General features: G+C 42.7%; 2 protein-coding genes across 8 annotated transcripts in view; one reads left to right on the forward strand and one right to left on the reverse strand.

Moving 5' to 3' along the window:
- The window catches only part of NBEA (neurobeachin), a 511508-nt gene that overhangs the window by 352242 nt on the left and 144261 nt on the right, over positions 1–15005 (forward strand). The window lies entirely within an intron of this gene.
- On the reverse strand, positions 2228–4640 carry MAB21L1 (mab-21 like 1). Its single transcript, XM_052812202.1, has one exon. The coding sequence runs from the start codon at positions 3557–3559 to the stop codon at positions 2480–2482; it is 1080 nt and encodes a 359-aa protein (XP_052668162.1). The 5' UTR covers positions 3560–4640; the 3' UTR covers positions 2228–2479.

Raw genomic sequence — 15005 nt, forward strand, 5'->3', positions numbered from 1 at the left:
AAATCCCTGGAGGGAGCGGCAGTCCCAGCCCGCAGCCTTCCCGAGGCGCCGCGGAGGGTTTTACCCCTTCCGAGGATACCGGAGAATCCCGTTATTTCGAGAACGTTAGTTTCCATGGAAGAAAATACGGCGCATTTGAGTAAACGCTGTTGAAATCCAAGTTATTGCTTCTCTTCTGGGGGAAAGAAAAAAAAAAAAAAGAAAGGGAAAATAGGCATGTACCCAAGACTCGATTCCTGGGAAAGCTCTGGCTTTTTTTTTTCTGAAGTCATTTACTACTACCAATTCCCCAGCGCCGCCCCCGGCCCCCCTTTTCCCTTCCCCCCCCCGCAAACCTCCAGCCCAGCCGCAGCAGAGCAGGGGTGCGTGACTTGAGCAGACCCTTTGCGCGGCTTTCCTCCCCGCGGGAAGGGAGCGGGGGGCGGCCACGGGGGGAGGAGGGGGCACACGGAAGGGACGTGTGTTACGGGGCGCTCATGTCGCCTGCATCGGTTCGGGGTGGGTTTTTTTGTTAGTCTTATCGCTGTTGCTTTATTTCTTTGTTCTTGCGCTGGGAAACGCTGGAAGAGAGAAAATAGGGGAGGTGCTTTTACAAAGACCTTGGGGCGGGGGGGGGGGGTCGGGAGAAATATCATAAATAATTTCTAAGAAAATGCCAGCGATCTCGTCCTAATACGTTCGTAATAAGGTGGTTTCTCTTTGACGAATAATTTCTCAAACTCGAAACTTTCTTCGCAGCGCTGGGGAAAAAAAAAAAAAAGGGATTCTGTCAGAATGGCTGGGTATAACGGTTTCGTTACAGTGCACCCACTGGAAGCAGTTGCTGGTGGGTGTTACACAGGCGATCGGCCTCTTTCAGCACTTGTTGACTGTTAGGGTACTAAACAAAATCCGCGTTGTTACTTCGCGTTTTGCTTTTAAAGCCGCTTTAAAGAAATGCATGCTGAGAAGGACCAGGCGTTGCAGTACGGACAGGCAATTTTGGCTGGCTTGCAGTTTTGTAGGCAGGCACATGTTATTCCCTCTGACTGCCCTGGGAGCGCAGGGGCTCGATTTCTGGGAGTGCAACTGGCAATCTTACCGCTTTCATAACGGATTTGTAGGTCAGGAGTAATATTGTTGTTCACTTTATTGGTGCCGGCTTGAACCTTTCACCTATAAATTTTATTTTCTTCTTTATTACTACTTGCGCCAAAATGCTGGGTTTATCAGGCTCGCTGCTTGCTCAGTACACCGACTGCTCCAGGGATGTGTTGTGTTTCCTCAGCTTTGTTCAAAACCGAGCAGAAACACATCAGCGCCGTACAGCAAACCTTTCGAAAATAGATTTCTTTTCTGACGGCTGAAAAAGTGTTACTGCCTTAATAACTACATCGGTGTCTGACAGCTGCCGATGGTCGTCTGGAGCTAAATTCTAATGTGTTTGTACCGCCAATATTTCCCTGCTCTACAAAACTATTCAACACGCAGAACGAGGCGGCTGCCCTGAAGTTTTCTGCTTTACAGGATTTAAGCAACTATCCACAGAAAGGCAAAAATGCACAAAACCACAGCTGCCTCTGTTTGTTCGAGTGGAAAACTTGATCCGATATTGAAACGCTTACCCATATGCATTTTACTTCATTTATTAGCTTGTAATTAAATAAATCAGCAACAGAAATTAAAATCTAAATCACAAAAGGTAATTATCCAGTGTATTTCAAGTGCATTTTCAAATATATAATTCCAATATTCAAGCGTTATTATATAAGCAGAATCCAAATTTCTTTTGAATATATTTAAATAACATTTCAAGTATATTTATGGAATGTTAGAAATAGAACAAGCAATATATATGAAACGAAAAATGTAAACTTGTTAAGTTCAGACACTTCAGAAGACAATTAACAAAAGTACCGTGATAAAATCTACCTTTTTAAATGGTATCTTCTCTTTAGCAGAAAATGTCCTTGAAGTATCCAAAATGGCAATTTAACTTCCGTTCACCAAATCACAAAACACCAACATCCACAATTTCAAAGACAATGTGTGATCACAATATTTGATACAAATTAAAAGGTACATTAGGGTTTGTTCAGGTGGCATATCCAAATAGCTTTTACTCACAGAGGGTTTACAGAAAAATACCGGGTTTTGTTATAATCCGTTGGTACCGTTTCTAGGCAGAACGGTCACAATCGTGTCAAATTACGGCCAATTTTCCTTTCCAGGTAACACTCTTTCTTTCTTTCTTTTTTTTTTCCTCCTTTTTTTTTTTTTTTTTTCCCACGGGGAACTGCAAAACTGTGACGAGGATAAGAGGAACGATACTTGCTGTTCTTATTTGCTGTTCTTTGTGAAGAGCCTAAGCTATATTCCTTTTTAAAAGAGAACCTTATTTGCATTGCCAAGTGGAAAGATTTGACTTTTCGAACGGGCAGCTTAAACTTCGCGGGGAAATGAGCAGATCTATCGGTCAGGCCGGTGTCACGGCGACCCTCTAAAGTTTCTCCAAACTTTTCGGGTTGGTAAGTATCTCCCTAGCCAGTCGCCACGTTTGTTTGGCCGCGTTTTCCAGGGCCGAGTGGGGTTTGCCCTGAAAGAGGTCTAAGTTGGGCAAGAAGTAGTGCGGGCACCTCCTGCACTGGAGGCAGGAGATGAGCTGCAGTAAAATCCCGTTGAGCCGGTCCCCCAGGCACGACTCGTCCCAGTCCGATTCGCGGGGATGCTTTTCGCATTCGTAGGAAACCAGAGTCTTCATGTGATAATTATTCAGGGGCTGGCCCGGCAGCTCCAGGTGACGGTCCCGTAAGGTTTTGAGGATGGAGAGGCATTTCTTCCTGCAGCCGCCCATCTGCAGTCTGTTCTCGGCTTCGGCGAACTGCAGCACCCAGGCATCGCTCTCGGCCGAGCTCTGCTTGCCGGCCAGCGAGTGGCACTCCTTGGAGAGGAGGTTGAAGCCTTCTGCCTTGACCTCCGCCACCCGGTTGGGTCCCGGCCAGGGGATGTGGGGAAGCGGCCAGTGGGCAGCGCTCCGCGGCCAGATGCCCGTGCACTTGAACGCCGGGGTGATCTGCACCACGTACCTGTCCCGGATCCGCAGCTTCACCTCGCTGGTGTCCGCCACCATCTTTACCACGTCTCTGTAACTGCACTTATCCACGGCTTGGGCCACCAGGGTCTGGAACCTGGAGCGGATTTTGCGAGCGGAGAGGTAGCCGGACGCCGTGATGAACTCCACCCAGAGGGACATGCTCCGCTTGCGCCCGTCGCTCAGCTTTAACACCGCGCAGCCCGGCAAGGAGCCGTCGTCCACGAAGTTGAAAACCCCCATTTGGTTCAGGTAGAGCACGACTTCGAACTCCGTGGGGGAGATGACTTCCAGCCCCTCGTAGCGATTGTCCATCTCGTTCAGGGAGCTGATGAAGCGAGGCTCCTGCACCTCCACCTCCTTCAGCACGTCCGACACCACTTTGCAGACTTCCCGGATCGTTTTGGCGATGGCGGCTTTCCTGGCTTGGCATTTCTCGTTGTAGTATTTATTCAGATGGTACACCAGCTTGGCCTGGGCCGCGATCATGTTGGGGCAGAGATCCGGATTGTACACCGGAGTCTCGCAATAGGCTGTGGGATCCAATGCGGCTGCTAAGGCTGGAGCCAACTTCAGAGGAGAAACGGGCTGCCGCACTCTGAAATGGAACAAATGTTTTTTCAAAATGCGCCGGGGCTGCTGCTCCTCAGATGCTCTCTTCCTGCTTTTTTAGATCAGCCGTCTTGAAGTGTGTGTGGCGGGGGGGGGGGGGGGGGGGGGGGAGAGGCGGGGGGGGGGGGCGGGCGGGGGACCGGAGGGGGCGATATTTTTCCTCCCCCTTTTTTTAAAGGGTCCGTGAGTGAGAGGAAAGCATCGAGGGCTGCACCTTCCCCAGCAGCAAGAAAAACAAAAGTTGCACTGAGACACAGCGAGGCTTCCAGTAGTCAAAATAATAAAACCTCTTCGTATTTATTTATGTTTTCCCGTAGTAATCACTCTGTGTGTGTGCGTGTGTGTGTGCGCGCGGGGTGGTTAATCAGATGGTGGAAAAAAGTGCCGTGTGTGTGTGTGTGTGTGTGTATATGTCAGAAGAAGCTGGCTGTTGGTTTGTATAAGAGCCCAGATGCACTCGTGTGGAAATTATAAAGGCAGGGCCAGGCAGGCGGGCGGCCAATCGCCACTGGGCTCGTCACTGCAGCCTCTTTCAGCTCCAACCCGGCTAATTAATCCCTCTCCGGGAGATAGATATGTATACACAGGCACACACACACACACACGCACACGCAGGCACATATAGAAAGGTAGAAGGTTACTGGCAGAAAAACCCGCCCCGGTCATCCGTTCGCTCAGAAATCAAGAGAAAGCGCTCTCCTTTGGGTGTAACTTGAAGGGTATTGCCGTTTCGAAAGGACTTGGCAAAAGCGTGCCGCTCCGCACCGAATCCCTGCGTGCCTCTCCCCACGGCCGAGACGCGAATGCAGGTGTATTCATGGGCGTCCAGCAACTAGGGAGCGACAGACCGGGCTCGCTCCGGCAGGAGCAGAGGCGTAAATTCATTAACTCACACTCGGCGGCACATCCCGCCGTCCTTTCCTCCTGATAGTTGCCTCTAACTGCAAGCCAGAAGTTGGCGGGTTTGGTTTTTTCGGTTTTTTTTTGTTTTGTTTTTTTGTGGTTTTTTTTTTTTTCTCTCGTGAACCGGCCAGTGAACGAGGCAGCAGATTCACGGCAAATGTAGCGGCCTTTGGAATAAAATATTACGCAAAAGTCCACGATTCGTGTTGTTTTAAAAGATCTTCTGACAGGCTCTAATCCATTTTGAGGTTTAATGCGTTTCGGCGTTGTCTCTGCCTTGCTTTTTGCGTTTGTACCTTGTGAAGGGAGAATCAATCGCTAAACGCATGTCAGGTCTTTTTCGCGTTCCCTCCAGAAATCAAGTAGCAGATATGAACGGTAAATCTCATCTGCCAATTCTTACCTTCGTTTTTATGTTCCGTATAGCGCTCCAAGACGTTGTGAAGAGTGCATGTTCCTCTGCTTTTTCAGACGCACTAGAAGTATCTAGTCATTTCAAACCCGGGCGATTTATCGTATAGCGAGAGCCCCGCTAGCAAGCTGCCTGTAGCGAATGTGCACACGGGGAGGGATGCTAGCGACTGCAAACGTGCCGGCACTCTACTAATCTGACAGTTAGGGGTTTCGTGTGTGTGTGATGTGTAATTAGCAAATCTCTCCTTTGGTGTTTAAGTGTTAGTAATCGGGACCTTTATTTGCAAATAAGCTGGAGTGGCAAGCTCTTCTGCTTTGCAGCATTTACTGAGCTTCACTTCGAGAGAACCTTTTTTTTTTGTTTTTTTTTAAGAAAAAAATAAACCAGCGAAGCTTTTAATCGCTTGGAATCTCTAAGCTACTGCCCGCTTACTAATTCTTAAAGTAACTGTCACAGGCATATCCACCGCGAAGGAGAAGTCATACAGCAGAGAACATTCCACGACATTTATTCAACGTCTTAATGCGACCAACTTTATTGCGCGCAGCGAAGAATTTCTGCCTTCGGGCTTGGCTCGCTCGGTCTGGCGTTTACACGGGTGCTCCCGGTGCCGCTTCCTAGGAGGAAGCTGTTGCGGGAATCCCGTTCTGCCCACCCGTGGAGCAGGGCCGGGGCGGCCCGGGGGTGCCTCGCTGAAAAACCTGCCGGTGACAGACAGATCGTCCCCGAGAAGCTTTTCCTCTTCCCGGCGGAGGAGCGGCCGCTTTCTGGCTCTTTCGGCCCAAAGACGAGCGAGTTTCCTCCTTGCCTTTTCTCCCTCCTTCGCGTCCTTGCCCGGCCCGGGACACGCGTGGGTTTGCCCCCGCCCGAGGCTGCCGCCTCCTTCCCTCCCTCCATCCCTCCCTCCATCCCTCCCCGGGGAACCTGCCGCGGGGGCCGGGGCCGGCCCTCTCCCCCCCTTTCCGCGGGCCGATACCGGGGGGGGGACCGGGGGGGGGGTCCTGCCCTCGGCCGCGGAGCAGGGCACGGCCGTGCGGGGGGGGGGGAGAGCGGCGAAGCTGGGTCCAACTCCGGCGGGCGGGACCCGGGGACCGCCCGGGGCGGGGGAAGGCTCACGGCGGTCCCGGTCCCGGTCCCGGTCCCCCCTCTCCTCCCCTCGGCGGCGGCGGCGGAGCCGGGCGTTAGCGGCGGGGATGGTCCGGAGGAGGGTTCGGTTATTTTTTTGCCCCGTGGGTTTCAGCTCAGTAAATCCGGTTGCAGAAGGCAAAAGGTCGTAGCTTTCAGGTGCCGGTACTCTTTATCTTCCTAACGGGGCAGACGTAATTTAAATAAAAATCGCGCCTTATATCCTAAATCGGAGCTTTCGAGTGCGTGATGCTGAGTTTCACCTGGGATGTCGAGTAGTGCAGGTTATGCGTCTTTACTGTATCTCGGTGGCTATGGGAAGTATTAGCCTTAGCTTTGGCTGGGTGACGTTTGGCACTAAAGGTTGCTATTAACTCCGCTACATCATTTCATTTCACACCTACGCAGCAAACCTTTGATAGTTCGAAGATTTGTGGGTTTAGGCACCGCTGACACCAGTCAACCGCTGAAATGTGACTGCTAAGGTGACCCGATCGTTTAACGTGACAAGAAGTCGGTGGTTTGGTTTGGCTTCTGAAAATTATTGTCAATCTGACTATATGTGATATAAAACATGAATATTTTTGAAGCTTCTGACCACTTACTGCAGTTAGTTTTTCTCTGTGGTTATTAATGTGTCCTTCATAAATTATAAAAGGAAGGAACACCTTTTCATCACTGAGTTTTATTTGTATACGTATTGAGTTGTTCTGGAAAATTGAGATTAAAATCACCTCATTAAAATGATGATTGATCATTTGTCATGATAATGGTACCATATGATATTGGTGACTTTTACCGAATTACTGTTTTCTAGATATTTTCCCCCTAATTAGGGGGTACTACAGCAGCATTTGTTGAACTCCCCTTGTTATTTCAAATCTTTCAAACTACAGTGCCTTGTCACGTAGCGCTCGTGTTAGCCAAAAAGCCAAACGGTGTTGAAAATCTTTGACTGCAGGTACCCGCCCATGCCCCCAAAATGTAATTTGGAAAAAAAAAACAAACCCAAAAACAAAACCCAACAAAAAAAAAAGAAAGTTGCCATATATAAATTTCACCAATATTTCCTTTCCATATGGTGAAAAGTGTGAGTTAAAATGCACGTGCAGATGCATATACACAAAAAGTGCTTGCATTGATATCACTTTATAGTTCTTATTATATAGTGATAGTTCTCTCATACACAACTGCTCATGAATTTTAAAGTTTTATTTTTTAATATCTGCCTATTGCGCTAGGGAGCTAGGAAAAAAAAAATGAAGCTGAGTTGATTAAATTATTTATCCCTACTGCTGAAGTGAGTTTGAAGGCTCATTGAATGTATCTGATTTCTTGGCTTCTCTTTCTCCCCTTCCCCCTCAATTCATCCTGGTTATTTCATCCATATCATCCTGCCAGCAACAATAAATTTACTTTTTTTCAAGTAGGAAAACTAAAGACAGATATTTGTGCCGCGTTTGCTTTAAGTGTCAGATTATATAAAAAAAGGCAGCATCATTTTTTTGGTGATAGAAGTTGATGGTACCTGCAATTTTCTGTTTTATTATTTGCAGTTTACTTTTTGACTACACTTTCAAATTTAGGAACAAATGAAAAGTTAAGTTTAAACGTAAGTTGCTAGGGTGTTTACAAAAGTTCAATTTTAATGACATTGTACCTTTCATTACTTAGATTTTTTGGGGGTGTAAGTTTCTGTATCATTAGGTATGCAAACATTTTTCTTCCATTATCTACAGCTTTCTGCAAATTTTTTTTTTACTTTTTTTGAAAAAAATGTGATATAGCTCCTTTTTGCAGTGCACAGTTAGCATGCATTAGTGCTACACTTAAAGTGTATATGTATCCTCTTCCCATTAAAAATAATAAAAAAAAAATGTGGAAAGAGTTTGCATTAGTGTTGGGCTTCGTCATCCTAGGTCTTACGGATGAACTGCTAATGCTTTAAATTCCTCTAATCTGCAATCTGTTAAGGGGAAAAAACAGTAATTGATTTGTTTTCTTTAAAATGTTACATCTCAAAAGTAAACATGGAGCTTGCACAACTGTAATTTTAGCTACAACTGCAGAAACATTCAAGCAGGGAAAAAATGCATTGAATTATTCATTTGGTTCACTTCTCCATCAGCTTCTCCAAAGCCAGACATTCCTTAAAGTACAACGTTTTATTTAAGCAGTCCAACACTGGTTTTTTTTTTTTTAAAGATCTCCTGCTTGGAGAATGCTCTTTTCTGCTGAACTGCGAGAGGAGCGTGGAATCAGCGGGGATTAGCGCCTTTTAATCTACTACATCTGTAGTGGGTCATCCAACACTGCAGAACTCTCATTACTCTCTCATGCTGTATATGATTAAATGACTGAAAATATTCAATGTTGACCTTGAAAATAAAGCTGTATGTGTTGGATGAGCAGCTTCCGCAGACTTCATGTCTAAACTAACCTTTCCCCTTGGTAACTTCGAGCCCTGGAATATGTTGTCTGAGAGACAACTAGAGCATTAGAAAATGTAAGTAAGTCGAAACTGAAGCGTGGGAGCGTTTGAAATGCATCATTATATAAACTATGGCATCACTCAGCTTGTTCGTGCTATGTTTTAGGAGTAACCCAACATCTTATTAGCCCAGTCGAAACGGGAGGGTGGTATGTCTTGACCATGCTTGGTTTTGTGACTGGTGTTTTTCTGTAAGCTGGTTCCATACCAACTAGCAAACTAAACTACATCATCTTGTAGGTAGCTGCTAGAGCTGTTGAAATCAGAAGAAATCATGTTGCTTAACATCTTTGAACACTAGCCTATGTAAAGCTATAAGTAAGCACCGTCTTTTCATATACAGGTTGTCACGTTAGGTGTTTATTGCTCATTTTCATGCTGCCAATACTTCGGGCATGTTAAGTCCCTCTAACTCAAAAAGAATCTTGTCCTCTCCCCTTACCGTAGCCTGGGTATGGTAAATTACCTGTGTAACTCACTTTATCTCGATTTAGCTATAAAAAGACATGCCTAACATATTTCAATGCAGACTTCTATTTTTTAATGTAGTGTATAGCTCTCCGATATTTTCTTTCCAAATAACGGGGAAGGGAGGAGTTGAGTGAGTTGATCGTGAGTGATTAATACGTTTCATTGAACCTTATGAAGGCCCTGATCCTGCCAATGCACACATGGTTACCGAAACATTCAGCTGGTTCTGGTGAGGTCATGGGCTTCTTTAGGCTCACAGTTAAGTGCACGGGCAGTTATTTGCAGGATCAGGGCCAAAGCGGGATAACACTTGGAGATTAACGTTTGAATAGGATGAAATACGGTGTGCCTTTAAAATGGCTAATGCATCAAATACACGTGTCGGTGAGGAAGTATATTTTTGGCCCAAATACCTTCTCTTCTGTCAAGCAGAACTTCCCTATTAATTTCATCGTGGTTTAGCGATAGCGTTGAATTAGCTTCTTGAGAAAGGGCAGTGCTGTTTTGTCCATATTTCGACAAGATGCTCCCACAAAAATGCTTTCCCTAATCTGCTCTAAAGCCTTTAGGAGGAGGGCGAGGTTGGTTATTCAGAGACATGAGTGGAAGATTGTGCTTTCAAAATCGCTATTAAAACTGTGTTTTTCTTGTACTTTTGCATATTTGGGACTGTTTCTGTAACTCCCAAAAGGTACAGAATCTTTTAACAGCCTTAAATATAAGCAACCTACTTGCTAAAAGTAACTAACTTACTCATTGTTCCTAAGAATATCCTAGCTATAACTGTAATACAAACTTGTCAACCAACTTATTATTTAAGGAAGAAGGGGAGAGATCTGTTCAGGAAAAACTTGATACTTAGTTCTTTTGGGCTCTAAAATGTATTGATTTGCCCACCACCGCTCTGAACTTTTTTTCTTAGCTGGTGGAACCTTGTCATTGTAGAGTGCAATATTTTATCTAGGGGGGAATTGAATCTCTTATTAAGAGCAACAAATTGCTCTAGTTCTCTTACTTGGGTTTGAAAATTTAACCTAGATCATCTACTGTCCTTCCTACTTTTCCCTACCATTTTTTCAGCCCAGCTCAAGGACAGAATATACAGAACCGGATCCTTTGCGGCATAGTGCCGGTGTCACTGAAATGAGAAAGACTACAGAAATAATACGTGGTCTTGTAATTTCATAAATCTTCAGTACAATTGTTGAAAGAGAAATACTAGCTGCTTGTGGAAATATCTGTTTATCTTACAGGAATATTACTATGGATTTTTCTTAATAGTAGAAATAGATTTTGCCTTTCGGGCATGTTATCATTTGTAATACATTAGTGCCATTGAAAAGAAGAAAAAAAATTACAGCGTATCTGTTAGGGTAGTGACAATGTTTTCTCTTAAGTGTCCTTAGTTTTAGATGAGACAAAGGAGATATCTCTATTAGTTCACGTTTCTGAATCTTCTTTATTTACAGTTTCTGTTGATACGGAATAAGTATTTTGTAAAATCGAAGGAAAATTCCAGGAAAAAAATTCATTTTTAATTTTTTTTTCCCCACACTGGTTTTAATGTGGTGGATTTTCTTATGTTGTGTGACATACTCAAAATACATGTCAAAAATGGATTGTGAGTATATTCTTTACTACTTTTTATTTGGTCATTATGGTGGTAATTTCAAAGTTATGCAGTGTGTACAGGCCTACTAAGAGAGAGGTTACTGTGATCAACATGATTCTGTCTTCTTTTCAGTAAATGTTTTGCCATCTCTATTTCTTGCTTTCTTCTGCAAATTATTTCCAAGAATGAACTGGCTAATTTTGGCTTCAATTATTTAAAATAACCTTATCAAAAGGAACACTTAACAAGTGCAGCACTCCTACTAGCCCTCTGAAGCACAGAAGAGTATATGGCATGTGCCAGGTTGTGCTGTAATGCGTGCAATTTTCAGCTACACTTCAAGAGATTGCTTCTTTAAGTAGGTAAAAAATGACAGCAAGTATGTCGGACAACAGTTTTCTCATTATATTCTGTGAGTACATTCATTATGTATTATTAGTCCTTAATTGTAAAGATAAAATAATATAACCATTTATCTTGGCAAGCCCATTATTTATAATCTGTACCTTACAAAATTGTGTGGATCTTGTGGATGTTTCCTTCTGCACGTACTGTTCAGATTTTTGACACAGGAGATGAGAAAAAACTTTTCAGGTTAAATTTATAACTCACCTAATCCACTCTTGGTGGGCAAACTGCGTATCTCGATAGGGTAAGAGAAGTCCTCTCTCCCTCCCCCCCCCCCCAAAATTCAGTTCTTCATTTGTTTTGTTCACCACGCTGCATTAACACAGTTTTCCCTTGTGTGCATCTGCCAGTGTACAATTTAGCCACGGGCATCTGTAGACCTTGTGGTGATCAGTATTGCAGGCAAAAGCCATATGTGTTTAAATAAAAAAAAAATCTCTTTATTTCATTTGCTGTTTTAACTGGATGGATAACTTTTGTGCCTCAAGACAGAGGAAGAGAAAATACAGAAATAATTAATTGCCTCTATTCTTGAGGCAGTTTCATTTTCCCTCTCCAATATGGAATGCTTGTCAGCTTCCCTGATAAATGACTGCATGTATTTGCATAGATTTTACATTAACACAAAAATTAGTTTTATTTGTGAAAAACTAGTTTACATAATAATGCAAAATCTAGCATTATAGATTATGTTTCCAAATTTGAGAGACTGGAGAAATGAGGGGTTTTTTTCTTCTTCTTTTTTTTTTAAATTGTTTGTTTGTTTGTTTGTAATGTCAAGGCATATTAGTTTTTAGCTTGTATTTTGTTTCTGTAAAACTAACCAAATCAGGGTCTTTTAATGTGTATAAACCGTTTTTTTCAGACTTTCATAGATTTAATAATTGATGGTAGTATGAAAATGACTTCTTTCATAGACTTTTACACATTCCATTTATTAAATACACCCTTAAATACATTTGCAAAATGTCATGGAACTGTTTTGAAAAAAAAAAAAAAAAATCGTGGCAAACTTAACCATTAAATACACTGTAAGAATACACTTTAAGTTTCTAATGCTGCTGTTAAAATAGTGCTCCATCAGGTATTCTTTCCAAGCATTAATGTACTGCATTAGCTTGTATGCCAGTGTAGGACTATTTTTTTTTCCTCTATCTAATAACCTGTCTCTTTTAAGTAATTAGGCATTGCTAGCTTGAAGTGACAGTACTATACCTCTAGTTAAAAACTGTGTTTTATTCACCATTTGTCATGTCCATAAATAAAATTTACAAATCAATCAGTCTGAAATATCTTTGAAGGAAAATATACTGCCCTAATTTTGAGCCAATTGTCGTTATTTTCAAGTGACATGAATTGGATGTTTGCTCCTATAATAAACCTGGTGTCTTGTTGTCTAAAGGCAACTGCTAATTGTGTATCAGCCCATTCTCCATGCCGAAGAAAAATACAGATGCATTCACTGCTGCTGTTTCATGCTGTATAACAAAAAGAAAATATCGCTCCTTATGAAGCATGCTATACTTGATGGCAACTTAAGGTAAAAGAGTGCCTTTGCCACTTCTTGAATCTGGGACACCCTAGGTGCCAGCTGTCACTGCTCAGCTAATGATGACAAATGCCCCTCTCTATGCAGATTGCAGAGCTTGCAGGCTGCTATGAAAGGCAGCCAGATTACCTTTCTTCAGATAGTAACTTAACCTTTTAAACTCAAGTGTCAGAATGAAATTATTAGCTGGGATAGTTTCAATATCTGTTTCTTTAAAAAAGAAAAAAAAAAAAAAGAAAAGAAGAAGGCAGTGACTTCAAATAATACCATAGCAGCTCGTATTCACAAATTGTTCACGCTTCTCTGATGTTTTAAAAATAGGAAATTGCTGCCACTGTGCCTGTGAGCACTCTATGGAGTTTGCTGGCGCTGAATGCATGAATACTGAAGCTGACCTCTCGGTTGCACTACACAGAAATGGGGCCAAGCGGGCCAAATTCTGCCCTTGCTTACATCCACCCAGCATTACTGATGCACAGACAGATCACAGGTTAACTGGTGCTATTTATAGTAGACCTTAATTGATCTTACATATTGCGGACATACTCGGCTCTCTCCATGACAGTTCACGTTACCGCTCTAAGTCTGTGAACCTCAGTTAGAGTCCACTGTATCAAAATAACTGGGTATTTATTTTGTGGGTATGAGCGGTTTCACAGAACTCAGCGCCATGTGGTTAATGTTAAGTTACTAATTGAAATATATTCTTCAGTCAGAGTTTTGGAGTTACTTTCTGGGTTTTCTTGGAAGTAGCTAACAGATGTGAGGATATTACATAGTTCCTTAACAGCACGTCAGAAGCGTAACACAGTATGAGCACTGTATATGCCACCTAAATGCGTAGGTGCTTTTTGAGTGTGTACACATATGTGTGTCTGTTATTTTTAAGCGGGTCTAGTTGTTTGCATTTATACACTTGAATACAGAAGTAAATAGACACATGGCCATTCGTATCAATATGCGTACACATGCCTACACATGTAACATCCAAACAATATATATTTCCATGTTCACATTGAAATAGTGACATATATGAGCATATTTAACTTGCACATTATATTTGCCATTAAATCAGTCTGCACAGTGAACTGTATATGAATATCAGTTTCCCTCTGAGTAAAGCGTAGTTTTATTACATTAAACAAGTACCTCCAATATTTTCACATGATCAAATCAGCGGGCAATAATAGAAAACTACAGAAAAGATGTGAAAAGGCATTTAATGAGAAGACCAGGATCACTATGGTATATGGATGCAAAGAAGCAGATAAGAATAGGAGGAAAAAAAATGTGCATTTGATATGAGATTGGAATGTCCCAGACAGAAGATAGTTATTATGATTGGCAGAAAGTGCAGGAGGCAGAAAAAAATGAGCGAGTTTACAGAGCAAAGTTAAAATCAGATCAATGTTGCAATAATTGTAGCGTGGTTGGTTCTGTAGTAATCATTAAAGGAAAGGTAATCTGATCCATGAACATAACGTTAATTAATACTCTTTTCTCCAGGAAAGAATAGATCTGATTGCTGATATGTGCGTTCTCAAAGAGCTTCAGTCAGTACTTACCTCTTTTGGTAATATGCTGTATGAAAGGGAGGTGCTGGTTAATATTATATTAGAAATATTTCCTTTCAAAGTTTGGGAAAGAATGTTTGGTTTTGCCTGTGCATTAAGTACGTTAAATTTTAACAACTGGTTTGTTTTGTTTTGCTTTGTTTTTTTCTTTAAGTCACTATGTTCAAAGTATTTAAAACTATACACGTTTCATTATTTTGAGCAAGTGTAGCACAGTCTGGGAAATATAAAAGACAAAGATCTAGTGTTTCATACTCAGCTTTCTCAGCTTGTTGGTTGAATAGGCATCAAATGAAGTCCAATGCCTATACAAAAGAAATGTTCCTTGTTTGGATTTGCCCCATCTGTGTCATCTGGTGGCTTATGCAATAGGAGGTGTTATCACATGAATCCAAATGCACAAGCCAGTTGTTTTATGGACTCTTTCTGTGCTTGGAGGAGTTTATAAGTTGCCCACTCTATTGTGTGTCACTCCCAGATGACACGTGTGCATTCTGCTGAGCATATTTTGGGGGTAATTATAACTAATGAAGCCTGGTACACAGCTTGTTCGCAGAGTGATTTATTCTGCTCCTGTCTGATTCCTGAGAGTTCTGTAAAACGGTTATATTGTGCCTTCCACCTTAGACATGTATGGGAGCATGTGGTATTGGGTCCATCTGAGAAAATTTGCTATTCAGTGTACCACAGACTAATTACAAAGATATTGGCTGGGTACATCTGTTTAAAAATATAGGGGCGAACTGAAATTCTAAATGGGATCTCTAACTTTAGG

This window comes from Harpia harpyja, chromosome 17, assembly GCF_026419915.1.
Source record: "Harpia harpyja isolate bHarHar1 chromosome 17, bHarHar1 primary haplotype, whole genome shotgun sequence".
In the NCBI taxonomy this organism is placed as follows: domain Eukaryota; kingdom Metazoa; phylum Chordata; class Aves; order Accipitriformes; family Accipitridae; genus Harpia; species Harpia harpyja.

Excerpts from the sequence above, each read along its gene's own strand:
- MAB21L1 (XM_052812202.1), bottom strand. The coding sequence starts at position 3,559 with ATGATCGCGGCCCAGGCCAAGCTGGTGTACCATCTGAATAAATACTAC.